Genomic DNA, 15,631 nt, shown 5'->3' with positions numbered 1-15,631 from the left:
CTCTACGTTAGTTCTTAAAAGATGTTTCTAGACATTGATTCACATGTTGGTCTGTGGGCTACTTGCCAGTGAGGAGTTTTTCTGTTCCCTTTTTTTTTTCCCCTTTTAATTCTTCTTCATCCAAAATACAAAGGACACATCTACTGCCTGTGATGCACACATGAATACAGTTACTCTATATGCCAGGACATTGTATTTGTTTACTCCAACATTCCCTGGAATGCCATCTTAGTTAAAGCACTTGTATCTCCTGTGCCATCTTTTTCCTTTTCTCCACCCTTCCCTTCAAGCATCTTTCAGAGAATACGAATCCTACCATGGACACGTTCCAATTCATTAGTCAGCAATTAGAATAGCCACTTAAGACAGATACAGTATTCACTTGCACTGTGACCAATGTTATGCTGGTGTATCTCATTGCAACCCCCAACAGTGGGTTATGCAGCTGGAAGTTTGAAGTGCAGCTGGAAGTTTGAAGTGCAGCTGGAAGTTTGAAGTGCAGCTGGGAATACTGTAATGGTTTTCAAACTTTCCTAAAAGATCTTCCATGACACAGTGAGGATAACAACAGACCTGTATGTCTTCCTTACCTGCTAGCTTATTTTCCTGCTAAATTTAGCCAAGTCTACACCTAATCAAAGCAATCCATAGTAGTATTTAGTAACAATCTCTTTTCTTCCTATACAAAGAACAAGTGGCACATTCAGGCCTCCTAGGTTAGCAAAGCTCAAATAAGAGGAAGAAAAAAAAAGCAGAGGGCAAGGCAATGGAATGTTGATCCAAAGTACAGAAGTCCTCACTCTTCTTTTCCCCAAGGCACAAAGTAGAACACACAAGATAAAATTGGGATTCTGCCCTCCTCTATGTTGAATAATGAGAAGCCAAAAGAACACAACTATCATAGCAACCCATTTAAATGCCAGAAGCAGTAATAAATATTTCTGCTAAGTATTATTACTAACATACGGAAAAAAATACAACTAAATACATAGTCTGCTGTTCTAACTGAAAAAAACATTTTGCCTTTTGGTTTGCTTTTTCAGTAATGATTGAAGACATTGGATGCAAGTCCATTCCCACTGCAGTTAAAAGGATTTCTGCCTTGATCGCAAAGAGTAACATTGGATCCCAATACAGTAACGATGACCACTTCCAACATGCTGCTCTTATAATTAATTCAATCTTGTTCCTGGCTGTGCTTTGGGCGATAAAGACCATCGTCATTACAGCTATGCAGACTCCTGCCAGATCTCTGCTTCTTTCTGTAAGATACAACTGTGATGCCACGTACTTAATTTAATTATGAAGTTATAAATACCAAGGTTTGTGAAACATTTATCTGGAGAACTGTCAGCACATTTGAAAAAACACTTCATTAGCAACTGGAGCTACCAACTGAATCAAACAACATAGTGATGCCTTGTGCAACTTTTTCTCCTACAGAAATCTCTTGTTTAGGTGTGATTTCCAATTTTCTGACAGAAAAAGCCATTTCTGCAAAACTACAGCTTGCTGTGGAAAAATTCTGATCTCTTTAAAAACTCCAAACAGCTTCTCTCAGGAAAACAGAAGGCTGTTATTCTGTTATCCTCAAGTAAATGGACCTTTCTATCCCCTGACAGAAGCGTAATTCACAAAAACCACTGACTCCTGTGAACCAGGCCAGTGCACTAAATAATTTGAGTACAGTGCCCTCCCCCCCACACCTACTTTAGACAGGAGAGGGGAACTGGATAACATACGCTGCCTCAGTCTTCACTGAAAACAAAACCAAAAGGAGCACTGAACTATGTCCCTAGACAGGAAGGCAAATAAAATTGATCCAGTAGCGCGCACATCCCTGACTCCCTGGCTTTCTTGTTTGGCTGAACTACATACGTCATAAAGAGATGCAGGTGCCCTGATGTTTTTAGAAAAGAGCATGAACGGTAGTTTCTTCCTTCCTAATTTTGGTTAAAACATTTTCCCCTCATTTCTGTGCAGTATCTGGAATCAAGCACCAAGTATATTTGGGAAATTATACAGGATTTAAAAAATAAAACACACTGAACAATGAAAACCACCCCCCAAAAAAACCCAAACAAACACCAAAAAACCCCACACAAACAAAAAAATCCACACAAAACACACAAAGCCCCACACAACCCTACACACAAGAAACCACCTCTCCATTTACCTTAAAATAGTTCTTTTGCAAGTGAGGGTATAGATCTTCCCTAGGAATTCCAAGATAGGACACCCAACTGTTGCGAAACAAATGCTAACAGCTTCTTCTGATGCATGAGCATGCTTACAGCATATGAATGAGTGAGTATGCTTTTTTGCAATTTGCAAATTAAGCACTTACCATTGTCTCAAAAGAACTCTGCCCTTTGCATTCTTACTAGTATCAGCTAAACAAGTAAAATAATCTTCCCCAATTAATAACAGCTTGCAGTCACAGCAGAATTTACGGTGGTATCTATTGCTGTTGTATATTTATGGCCTTATTGCAGTCAATATTAGTATTCTGATCATCACTCCATATTTAATTGTAAATGGTATGTTATGTTTGTCTTGATTAAGTTATACTATATTTGAATTGCATTGCATATCATTTTCTGTGATGCTGTCAGATATTTGGGTTTTGGATGGTTCTCAAGGATATAATTAAAATTTCAGATCATTTGGGTGTACAGTATGCATCCCACAACTATCAATATACACTGTTGTTTATTCAAAGTATGGTGTAGGTATGTTTCATGTATTTGTTTTGCTGCATGGTGCCTTCATGTGCAAACTCATCTGGAGTTTAAACATTTGATATTGAGTTGACCAAAAACTGCTAAATATTCACAGAATATTTTTCCATTTACTAACTTTCGCTACAAACTGCATCCATATTGTTAATTTTTAGCTGCTAAGACTTTTGGTGTGTGGTTCGATACTTGGTTATTAGTTAAATATATCACAATGTGCTGTTTTTCAATATATGAAAAAATAAGAGAACTTAGATTGAGGCCACCTTGGAGAAAGGGAAAACACAAAAGGTTTTTTAGATCATAAAGCTGAACATTGCAAGTTAAAAGATTCCCTATTTTCTCCTTAAAACACTTGTATCTGGAATATGTGAAAGATGAAGCAATTGCCATTACAGCAGACATGTCAACTCATCTTTTATTCAACCAGAGTTCTAATTCAACTGATAAGCATGATGAAATACCAGTCTGTCTCTCTCAGAAGGTTAGATTATAATATAACAATGTATTCCACAGTATATTCTGCTGTGCTGAACTAATAAACCACACAGTAGAAATTACAAGCAAGTCCAAATTACCTAGCTATTTTAATGCATCTCTACTGTTTTCAGAGAGCTGCAAAGGAATTATCAGGAATGAAAAAAATCCGTTATTGCCCTTACGTAATAGATACATATTGCACAAAAGAGAATAGGAAACAAATAATAGGAATAAAAAGGAAACCTAGCATTGTAGGAGAACTCTCCAGTCTGTTACTTTACTGGAGCTATAAATTGTTCTTCTGACTCCAAGTACAATATGCACCAGTGTTCCATTCATTTTCTTTACTACAAGTATTTATATCACCCAAGTGAACTATGAGGTTTGGTGTCAATATTTTTTATGAAGCTGCTTAAATTCAAATTAAGAAATAATTTGCCATTTTGAGTAAAATAGGTTAGTTTCTCTTACTCCGATTTTCACAGAATCTCTCTTACCTAGAATAGCATTTGTTTGTCTTGGCAACCTAATGCACCTTATTAAAACAATGGTACACATATACTTAGGTGTCACAGCACACATCCATAGGTGTTCACTTACATATTTCCAGTTTGATACAAAGAAACAAGAAATTCGCACAATTACTAAGAAAGGAAAAAAAAAAATCTCCTTTTAACAAATCAGAATTTATCAGCAAAAAAAAAAAATAAAATCAGTACACATCAAAAGAACTTTATCATTGGTGCTCAAACGTTTACCACTAGAAAGGCTGACTATGTGGAAAAGCAGGCAGGGACTTGTGGAAAGCAGACAATTCAATTAAATCTACTGAAATATAATGATTTTTCAGCAGCATTACAGCTTTTTCTTTTAATATAGGAAGTACAGTTAGGCAAAAATATTCAGTGTGCTTCTAAAAAATTGGACCGTTTTTAAAACAAATAAGAGTTGTCTGCAGAAACAGATTTTTTTTTAATTTTACACTGAACCCTGCTTTTTAAAGTCATTATTTGAGATTTTTAATTACAGAAGTTAAATATAGGCTGATTTATTTTCATACCTAGACTGATGCTTGAGATTTTGAGAAGCTGTCATAAAAGGCTAAAAAAATTCGGCAGCCAATTACCACTACAAATACGAAAGATTCAGAATTATTCATACTTTCTAAAGCTTGAAACCACAAAAGCCACTGCAGATTTTACAGGGTAGAAGGCAAGTAGTCATGAAACACTTCATGAAACCTCACTTCACTCGCAGCTCTGTAAACTATGAAAAATAATACAAAAACCTCCAAGACATGGGTAGCCATGCAGTTTGCCTGCATTTCATTCTTCACTTATGAGAAATGTAAGGCTGTGCTCCATTAAAAATATTAGAAAGCTATATAACTTGGGTTATTACAGCTCAAATATAATTTGCTTTCCATTAAAATAATTTTAACTATGCTTTTTAAAATAAGAACTTACAGCCACAGTGACTCTCAGAGTCATTACACATGACTGCGTTTTCCTCGTTAAAATATTGAATTCAATGAGTAACATCTCTATGTTCTAGGTAACAAAAAAATGGATAACTCTTTCTGACTAAAGGAACACTGCAATTCCCTTAGGAACAACCTCGTATTTTTTCTCCCTATTAACACCTGTTGGCTTGCCACCTATTTCTAGGCCAATTGCAGGGCAGAGGATGACTCTGTCTACCATAGTGTTACCAAAACCAGTATTCTGTATATAGCACAGCTGGGTGAAATAAATTTCTAAAGCAGACTATGATGCTAAAAATAGCAACTCATTTTTTTTCTAGTAGCCATAGACAAGAGACAGAATGTCTTTGTTTTTTACTTTAAGTTCTCTTGTAGCTTATCTTGGCTATTTTTCTCTCTTGGTTGAGCTTTGAGAACCATCACATAGGCACCGCTTTCAGTTGTTAGCTTTTTTCCAGGGTGGCATGACAGTTCTACAAAAGCAGCTTTAAGACCTGGGGAAAATATTAAGGAAAGCAGGAAGGAAAAAAGATAATTATAATTGGAATTTCTGTTCCATCTGTGCTGCAGACTGCATAGGCTCTGCTGAATCAGGCAGGAGATGTAGAGGATACCAAGTGAAGCACTGAGGATTTAACTTTTAACAGCTGTGTATGAAACCTTTTCTACCTATAAGTTGCTTGAAATAGGACAGGCTAGAAAACAGATAAAAACATAAGAACATATGAACACAAGAATACTGGTTTTTTTCCCCTCACCCAATTCCCACCTGTTCTCTAGGTCTGTATATGCATATAATAGGAACAAACAGCAGGGATTTAACTTCCCTTTAAGCATCTGATTCTAACCCAACTCTATTCAAATTGTATGTTCAAAAACTTGTCTCCTTAGGGTTCATGCTTCTCCCTACCACTATTTAAATTATAAACCACCTCTTCAGCAGAGCACAGTATACACCCCACTGCATTACCTAGTAGTTCCAGGGTTGACCAGCATGGTCAGAAAAGGAAAAGCAGCTGTCCTGAACCCCTCCTAGTTATCTGAGCTGGGGGGAAAAGACTGTGCCTTAGACATACCACTTCTTGACTCTGTCATGAGTAACCATCATCTTGCAGGCATAGAAATTCTTGCAAGTTGGTGCTCAGAACTGATGTAACTGTCCTGCTGTGTATGGCAGCGGATCATCAAGTCATGGCATTTCCTCCATACAAAACAACTGCTACAGACCCAGGGCAAGCAAGAACAATATTTTCATGAACTTCTTTCACCAATGAGAAGCGTGTAGTTTACAGCTCTGCTAAATGCAACATTTCAGGAAGCAAGTCTTTTTGAAAGGTAACAATTCTGCTTTGATTTAGTGGTAACAAAAATCTTAAGAAGCCACTGAAGATGGAGAGAAAAATCACATCAGACAGTTTTTGCATTATTTCTTAAAAAATTGGTGTCCAGGCTAGGATTTGTGAGAATGATAGAGGTAAGGCTTTCCCTTACATAAAAGCAAATCTCACCCATGACCATTTTTCTCAATAATATCTGTAATTTTGCTGCACTTCTATCATAAAAAAGTGTGACAAAATGGCCTACTGCTTGAAAAAGGGGCTGGGAAAGGAGATGTGTAAGACGAAACTAATAGTCCATACACTGCTGTTCCAGTCTTCTTTTAAGATCTCCATCAACTACAAAGTACATGGGTTTCTCCACTCTAAAAAACTACTTTTAAAAATCAACAAAGTCCCAGAAAAACAGACATGCAAGAGTTAATCAGACCAGAGGCCTTCTAGAGCAATTTGTTTTCAGACTAAATGAAAGCTAAAGCACTGTGTGAATGGTATTTCACCTCAGCTATAACCTGATAGTCAAGTGAAGACATACCACATTCTCTAAGCGGTGGTACCTGATTGCCAAGGACAGAAAGCACCACACTCCTCAGGCTGAGGTCATTATATCTGGCAGCTCCAGAAGGTGCAGAATGGAAAGTCCTCTGTTACATGTTCTGAGGTAGTATTTACTCTTTCTCAGAAGGTCTGTGGAATTCTGGCCTTCCTGGATTGTGGGGGAGTCTTTCAAGATGGAGGGAATATCTAAAAAATGTATCTAAAGAATGTCCTCAGTGGCATGCAGTGCTGTTTGGCTGAGGCCAGCTAAACCATGCTCTTCTCACATTAGAGGAAAACAAAAAACTCATATAAAAAAAAAAAAAACACACAACAAAAAAAACCCCACACCCTACCAAGAAGGTGCGAGTGTGAGCCACAGACTGGAGACCCAAAGGTACCGTGTTTTCCCTCTGGCTCAAGAGGTTTTGAAAGCCCACGGTGGTCACTGCCATTGGTGAGTAGTGTGAAGTTCGACATTAACACAAAGAAGTTGCAACATACAATCATGGTTAGTGACATCATTATCTTATCAATCCTTATACTTCCTAATGCTACTGATACTCAGCTACTGAGAGCTATCTAAAAATTAACTTCTGTTAATCAGTATGAAAAAATACAAAAAACCCTTCTTATTTCTTCCCTAGGACTATACCCTGACCATGTACTTCCAGCAGTCCTGGAGGGATAAAAGGCTCTCTTATTCTGGAATACCTTTGAATCTAACTCTGGACAACAGAGTGGCTGACCAGCTCTGGGTGCCGGACACATATTTCCTAAATGACAAGAAGTCATTTGTCCATGGGGTGACAGTGAAAAACCAAATGATTCGACTCCATCCGGATGGGACAGTCCTTTATGGCCTAAGGTACGTTGGGGTTCTTTTAATCAGCTATATGGCTGTCCTGGAAGAGTGCAACTTGTGATTGGGAAGTTTGGGTAGTATCAATGCTTTTGTCCTCTCCTTTTTCCTGGTTTCCCAGTCCAGCTCTGTGAGTTAGCAAATAATCTATATAAAATAGATCTAGACATCACCACAATACACACAAGAACTTTCTACAGGGCATCAAAATTACCTTTAATAGCTATAGCCATAACTTTCTCTATAATTACTCAAAGTCCTTTAGAACAATATAAAATTTAAACTCAGGAGAAATCTGAAGAAATGCAGCCAACATTTGGTAGTGAATAGAAAGAAAACATTTGTAAATTTCCATAAGTTATTTAAAGATTAACTATATACAGGTTGTTTTTAACTTGCCTTAGTTTGCAACACAACTGCTTCTTCATGCAGTGCAACCTATATTCACCCCTGTAGATAAAAATATATTCTAAAATCTGAACAGGCACAATCTAATGATGAGGCATGCAAATCCAAAATTAAAACTAAGCCCAGTTATTTATTGAGATTGCTGCATAGCCTGTGGAGGGTTTGCATTATTTTTAAAGGTAAGGCAGCTTTGCTTGGAAAAAAACCTTGCCTGCCTTAGACAAACTTTGATCACTCAACAGTGAAGAAAATGTCTGGAGAACATAAACCTGAAAGCATACTTCAGTTAATCAGAAAAAAAATCATAAAGCATAAAACCTAAATGAAATACCTCAAAATTGTACACAAGGTGAAAAAACAAACAAAACAAAACAAAAAAAACACAAAAAAACCCAACAAAACACCACCACAAAAAGCAACAACCCAAACTGCTGCAGCAATTCAAAATGAAAATAATATCTGGGGACAATAACTTAGAGCTTATTGAAAAAAAAGAAGTTTGAAATTACCTCTGAACTTGTAAAGACATAACCTTCTAAATCACAACACTACCCATGCACTCAGAGAAAGCCTTCCAACCCATCAATTCAAGGTTCACAAGAAGCAAACAAACAAAAAAGTAAAATTATTATTTTGGTTCATCATGTTTTCTTTTGAACTTGTCAGGTTTGCAGGCAGTGCATCAGTTGCTACCAGTAACCATACAGGCACTTTGATGCAGCCATATATGTTCTGGTACTGAAAAACTGCTATTTCAGTTGTGGGGGAAAAAACCCATGAGGAAATAGCTGATAGACTACAGGCCATAATTATCATCTGCTGAACAGAGCATTTGAAAAATACATCTTTCCCATTACCATCAGACCTCTTACGGTTCCTTTCAATCAAACTGTGTCCTGAAAATCAGCTTTGCAGGGCAGCTATCATTAGAGGACTTTTTAGCCTAAAAACTTTTTTTAAGCCTAGCAAATAAATTTGTTTACGTTTCAGTAGCAAGAATGTGCATTAGGGCCAAACAGTCCCTCACAAGCAGTTGTATACAAAATAAGATACACCAAGAAATGTATGCCATGTACATGCATTCACACACTAACCATACACCTGGTATTAATAAATGTCTTCTGCAGAAATAGCAAAATAAGCTGTGACACATCTGGTGAACCCGCTGCAGGTCCTCTCATGTTGCTTTATCCACAAAGCAGCAGCCTGGCCGAGAAGCTGTGACCTTGCCCCAGCATAACATCTGTGCTCGTCCTCTCAGGGGTGGTCAGGAAAACCTCCAGTGCAACAGCAAAGATAGACCCTCACATAACAAGGCTGCAAGTTCCTATGATTAAATAACCATTCCCATTTAAATGGTTAAGCAGCAACTCTGCAACAGCTGCAGCTCTACAACTTAACACCCCATCCAATACCTCAATGCTTTAGTTAGGAAAAGCAAACCAACCAAACAAAAAACCCACACACATAAAAGACAACCTATATTACACACACCTGCACTCTAGTACTGGGCCATGTCCCTCTCCACCCTCATACCCCTGCCTCAGCTCTGAACTCACACTAGCACCGGAGCAACCTGGGGCTCTCCCAGGCTTCTGGGCTTCCCCACCTTCTCACTCCAGAGAAAGTTCCAGGGGCTTAGGATGCAGGAGGACCAAGTATTCCCAGATGTGTCCATCTTCACCAACATGCAGAAAGTGACACTCAAGATGTTCAGGTGTTTTTCACAGACTAAGCCAATGTGCCACATTTTCTTCAAGGACAAGCAGCTGTTTAGACAAATCTGGTGAGCAGGCTTTGGTCTGCTAGTTGCCAGTGAAAACACACAGAGTGTTCCCATCCCACAATAAATGTATGATGAGAGATGAAGATACTAAACAAGCAGAAAAAAGAATGAACTTAGACATTGAAACAGGCTTCATAAAACAGATGACAGTTATCCCACTAAGTTTGAATCTATTGGTCATCACTTTCCTCAAGGTAATAAATATGCTTCTCTCAGCCTATAGATTACCTTTAGATCATATAAACAGCAATTTCTTCACATACCAGATGGCACATATACCTCATAAGAAATAAAACATCAGAAAATACCACAGAAAATGCAGCAGTGCCTGTTGAAAATTTGAGCACAGATCCAATTTAATCTTAGTAGTAGAGAAGAAACTTTGCTGCATATTAGCTTACAGTTAGCTTCTATGAAGTGGAGAGCGTAAAGACAATATTGTCAAACCTCTCACAGAGGTGCAGTGACCTGTGAGTTTCACTTTCATTACTGAAGACAGAGCATCTGCCTAGAACGACTCAAACAAGAGACACAACACCAATTACACTGCAGACCAGGGTCTGATCTCCCAAGAAATTATGCAGGCCCTTAAACCATATCTCAAGGATTATTTAAATTCCCCCATGCCTCCTATTCCCCACACAAATTTTTTATTTTCAGTCCAGAGATAAATTTTTCTTTGCAGGCTCAGATATGAAATTTTACTGCCTTCTTTAAACAGAAATTGAACAATCACAGCAGCTCTAAATAACCTGCTTTGCTTGCATCCATGTACTCAGCAGTTTGGCATTGATGCAATGTTCAGACTCAATGGAGTTGAGGAGAAATGAAACAAGGTTAATTTTCAGGCTTTACAGATGAATAAACAAGGGAAATATGCACTGAATACACCAGACTGGTTTTAGAGTATATAAAAAAGTACTACCACTTCATTATGTCTCCATTAGTGTTATTTCTATGATCAAGAAACAGTCCCTTTAACCATTATTTCCAGTAACTTTCAGCTGCTTTATCCCCACAGTTTAAAAACACAGTGTGTGCACATGAACTTGTACAGGTGCAGAATAGTCCTAAACTTCCTGCCCTCTAAAATTGTATATTGCTTTATTATTTATGTCTTTTACTGCAAGTGCCACGTCTGTTAATTATTCAGTGGTGAATAATACCTGATGTTACTAACCAAAAAACTGATCCAATTACCTAATCAACTAAACGCACAAACATATTTAACTCCACATTAATATTTCCACTGAATTACATCTAAAATATGCCAGGGAAGTTAAGTGTCACTGTTAAGTATTGTATACCTGAAGCGTGTGTTCCTTCAGTTTCTCTCAAGTACTCCCACCAGCAGCTATTACTATTTTCTGTCACGTAGCCACCTGCTTCCCGAGAATGAAAAAAATCCATTTGAGTCAACGTACAAACCGGCAGCACTGAGCACAGTACAGCTGGTAAAATAGTGGAATCTTTATTTTCTCCCCCATTTTTAGTAAGTCATCAGATCCCATTAACTGTAATGCCTTTGCCACTAGCAGTATGTCTCATTACTTTTATTGCCTTTTCAGGCAAGATGCTCTAGAAAGCTCTGGATTCTCAAATCAATACATGGTGGAGGCTGTGGAGCTCCACCTGGGGATGGAGCTATATGTCCCAATGAAGAGGAAGGCAGGCAGGAGAGCCATGAGGCCTGTGTGGATGAGCAAGGAGCTTCTGGACACAGTTAAGTGTTAAAACAAGGTATATAGAGAGTGGAAGCAAGGCCAGGGATCCTCAGGGGAGTACAGACAAGCTGTCAGAGAAGCAAGGGATTTGGGTAAGGAGGCCAAAGCACAGAGAGAGTTGGACTTGGCCAGGAGTGTTAAGAATAACAAGAAAGGTTTATACAGGTATGTCAGCAATAAGAGGAAGATGAGAGAAACTGCGGGCTTCAGAAGAAAACTGGAAACCTGGCCATGCAGAACATAGAGAATCATTCTTACCATGTGCAAAACTGCTTGATTTGACACAGTCTGCCCTGGATCACTTCAGGCACACTGCAGTTAATTTGATGGAGATTGAAAACTGGCTTATATAATAAATTCTGAGAAAAAAAAAATACAATTTACAGCATGAAACACAGCAGCATCCAAGCAGGCACTGGCATACCAAGAGATAGCTTATTTTTCACACAGAAGCTGAGGAATCTGCTAGGCTAAATACTGCTGAAAGCAAAAGAAGGCAGTAAAGGTGTAGTCTGTCTCATAGCCCTATGCAAGAATGTTGAAGGAGCACCAGAGAATGAGACACTGTGTCACCCATTTTTAGTGAGTGAATGGTCAAATCTAACTGAAGAACAGTTATATGCTGTAGTTGCAGGGGGAAATGTGGAGCAGAATAAGAGAATCCTGCAGAAATTGTATTTGCTCACTTTGATTTTCAGATGCAAGAAGAGATGTAATTCTATTCAGACATGAAAAAAAAATAGCAAGAATAAAAGACCTGTAACCTAACCTCTCCTAAGCTCACCACTGGTAACCACTGCATTGCTGTAGTTCAAATTAAAATTACTTATTTTTTTTAGCAGTTGCCTCCTGCCCAGGCTGGGTGTCCCCTGCAGCCGCCTACACTTGATAGCCGCAGGCAGCAAGGCAGTAGCAGCATAAAGCTCTTCTTCCCCACTGCACCTCTTGCATTTCAGAAGCATTTTTCTTAGGTCCAGACAGACTTTTCTCCAGCTCAGATGCTGAGACCCACATTTACAGTCCTTGCCATCTTAGCTGCACTCTCCTCTCCAGGCCTGAGCACTTCTCCCCAAACCTGCCTCCTCCAGCTCCTCCTAGGACTCTTCCTGCCCAGGAAGAGAAACCACTTCCTGTGGTTTCTTATTCCCCTGTTTAATGTGCAAGGATTGGAAAGGATAGAATGCTACAGGATGATAATGATCATAAATCAGTGGGGACCTGCACACTTAGTCAATTTGCTTCAGGAAGCTCAATTCATCAGTGGTTTACTTCTCCAGTATTTAGTTGGGCACTGGCAGGTAACTCTGCTTACTACATTGCTCTATATCTGTCCCTGGAGGCTACTTCAGTGGTTAACACCATGGCTGGAAACCAGATTGGGCATCTCCTTGCTCTGGAGTGATTGAATTTGTAATGTTTATGCAGTGTCCATGTAATGCTGTATATACAGTGAAAAGCAAACACTTCTACTTTGTTCACACATTCATTATACATAGTGCAACATACAATCAACACAGAGTTTTATCACTTCTCTAACATTACTCTGCCACTGTCAACCCAATCTGCATCAAAATTGCACTTCTAAACGTGATGATTTTTTTTTTTTACTACTTATTTTTAAAAGAACTTCACACCAAAGCTCATCTCTAGTGTGCATAAATAATGCTGTTATTAATAGTTGCCTCAAAAAAATTGGGAGACAGAAATCAAGTAAAAATACATTTAGTGGCAGAGATTAACACTGAAGTACCTTTGATCGCGAAGAATTTAGAATAAATTTACGTACACTCTAAAAATCACTCATCCAATAATAACATAGGGAATTTTTAATGAGTATGTCTTTTTTTACTTGCTTTCAGAGGTTAGGTATCAGATGAGAAGGAAACTTTTGTATATTTATAATCTGACAAGCATCTCCTCTCACAAATCACAAAAGCTCATGCCTAACAACCTGTTAGGTGCACAGATACCTTCTAATCAAGCAACTAGAAAGAAAATCCCCACAAGCTTTTCACAAGTGAGCCATGCAAGTCCTACTGTGTCAGTGTGGCCAGCTGCACACACACTGTTGCAGCAGCACGTATTTCATCTTCATACTCTACAAGTTACTGCTTGAGTTTGCATAACTTTTTCTTTTTTCACTTGAAATACTAAATTTTGAACACATTCCTTTCTGTTTATACCTTACAAGGAACATATACAATTACTATTTGCAATGGTTTTAAGAAAACCTTTTCTCCTCTTCTTTCAAAACTACAGTTTAACTTACAGAGGGGAGATACATTGTTAGCAGTACAGATTATTTTGTTTATGTTTTTCTATAATGCTATATACAGGTACATAACAGAAATCTGTGCTGAATCCTAATATGCTAACATACTTAAATTAGTACACTTCATATCAACATACATTTGGACATTTGGTACATACCATGGTATGTGTGTTTTCAAGATCTTGAAGTTCATTAAAAAGACATTTAATAAAAGCAAATCCATTTTCCTCTAATAATAATAAAAATTTTAAAGGGACAGTAATTAAAGTTGTAGTTGCTGCAGATTTCCAATCTGCATGGTATCAATTTCAAGCATGCTGAGAACAATTATTTTTAAGGGAGAAAATGTAAGTTCTTAGCTGTTCAAAACCAACCTCACTTGTTTAATTTATATTGATGTTGATCAATGACACCAGTGAAATACTTGTTCAAAAAAAAAATCAGAGGGACAGGGTGTGTGTTGCGGGGGTGGGGGGGGGGGAGGGGTGGAAATCTGTACCTTTTCTATACAATGAAAGTATCAGGCAGGTAAACTACGGCCCTAGGAGATGCAGTAAATATTTTACCAGACCTGCACCAGACCGATTAATGCACTTATATCCACAAGAGGGGGGAGTCTTAATTTAAGTATTTTATCTAATAGACAAGAACTGTCCTAACTAAAGAGCGCCATCCTAAAGCTGATGAATTCATGAACAAATGCTGGCACAGCCCAGGAAAAACCAATAAAAGGTGCCTGGGTGTGGGGGCTTCTGCTCCCCAGAGACAACTCCTTTTTTCCCCAAAGACCCAGCTGCCAGGCTGTACCTGCTCTGTGCTGCACCACACCGCAGGCTGGCTTGTGCCACAGCAAGTGTTTCAGAGTATGTCACAGATGGGAGTGGAAGGTCCTAAAAGTTGCTCAAATATATCAGGCAACAAAGGTATCAGGAAAAGGTGATTTTACTATCGATCTACATAGGTGCGACTTAACAGAAGTCAATGTCACAGTTCACTCTATTACTTACTATATGGAAGGGATGTGTATGGGTTGGAATTGGATTGGAGTGATTTACACGGGGATTAGGGAAAATTATTTGTACAGGAATAGGGGAGATTGAGTGAGATCTGAGTTGGAATGGTTTACACAGGGATGAGGGAAAGAATGAGGATGACCCTGCCATTGAGACACAAAGTTCAGAGTAGACCCCCTTGCTTTCTAAACTGCTTCTCAAAGACGAGTCTAAGAGTCTGAATTCACTCCTGGTCCCAGAACTGGTCAACAATTTAGAACTAAAGGGTTTAGGCATATGGGTTTCCATGTAGTGCTTTTGCACATAATTATGGGTCTGGTGTGATTTGAAATAGCAGTTAATTAAGGTTAATTTACACAATTATGACAAATCACAATATTAGATTATACCAAGCTGGTGAAAGGTCTGGAAAATAAGTCCTATGAGGAGAGGCTGGTGGAACTGGGACTGATTTGTTTGAAGAAGAGGAGCTGAGAAGAGACCTCATTGCTCTCTACAACTACCTGAAAGGAGGTTGTAGGGAGGTGGGAGTTGGCCTCTTCTCCCTACTGAATAATGACAGGACAAGAGGAAATGGCCTGAAGTTGCAGCAGGGAAGGTTTAGAATGGATATTAGAAAGAATTTCTTTACCAAAATAGTGATTGGACACTGAAACAGGCTGCCAGAGATGTGGTGGAGTCGCCATCCCTGGAAATGTTTAAAAGAAATATAGATATAGTGCTTAGAGACACAATTGAAGTACTGAACGGCTAAATCAGGTTATGGTAGGGGGATTTACGTTATGGTTGGACTTAATGATCTTTAAGGTCCCTTTCCACCAGGATGATTCTATGATTTTCCAGCAGTACTTAATAATCAAGAATATGTTATATTCACATACAGACTTTCAAGTATAGATCTAACAAAGTTTCTAAACTAAATTATGTGCACACCCACACAGATACAGAGGTTAACCTATGTTAAGATGTTGGTATTTTTTTTTTACCTAAA

General features: G+C 38.4%; 1 protein-coding gene across 5 annotated transcripts in view; it reads left to right on the top strand.

Moving 5' to 3' along the window:
• The window catches only part of GABRB1 (gamma-aminobutyric acid type A receptor subunit beta1), a 123,493-nt gene that overhangs the window by 58,972 nt on the left and 48,890 nt on the right, over window positions 1–15,631 (top strand). For 3 of the 5 annotated variants that reach the window (XM_051616755.1, XM_051616753.1, XM_051616754.1), the window contains exons 2-3: window positions 1,044–1,264; window positions 7,223–7,443. In XM_051616755.1, coding sequence (XP_051472715.1) covers window positions 1,046–1,264; window positions 7,223–7,443 — 440 coding nt within the window. In that variant the 5' untranslated portion in view covers window positions 1,044–1,045. The remainder of the gene's footprint in view (window positions 1–1,043; window positions 1,265–7,222; window positions 7,444–15,631) is intronic. The other 2 variants (XM_051616758.1, XM_051616756.1) reach the window with 1 other exon arrangement.

The sequence above is a fragment of the Apus apus genome, chromosome 4 (assembly GCF_020740795.1).
Source record: "Apus apus isolate bApuApu2 chromosome 4, bApuApu2.pri.cur, whole genome shotgun sequence".
NCBI classification, from domain to species: domain Eukaryota; kingdom Metazoa; phylum Chordata; class Aves; order Apodiformes; family Apodidae; genus Apus; species Apus apus.
This window is presented reverse-complemented; position numbering and strand designations above follow the sequence as displayed.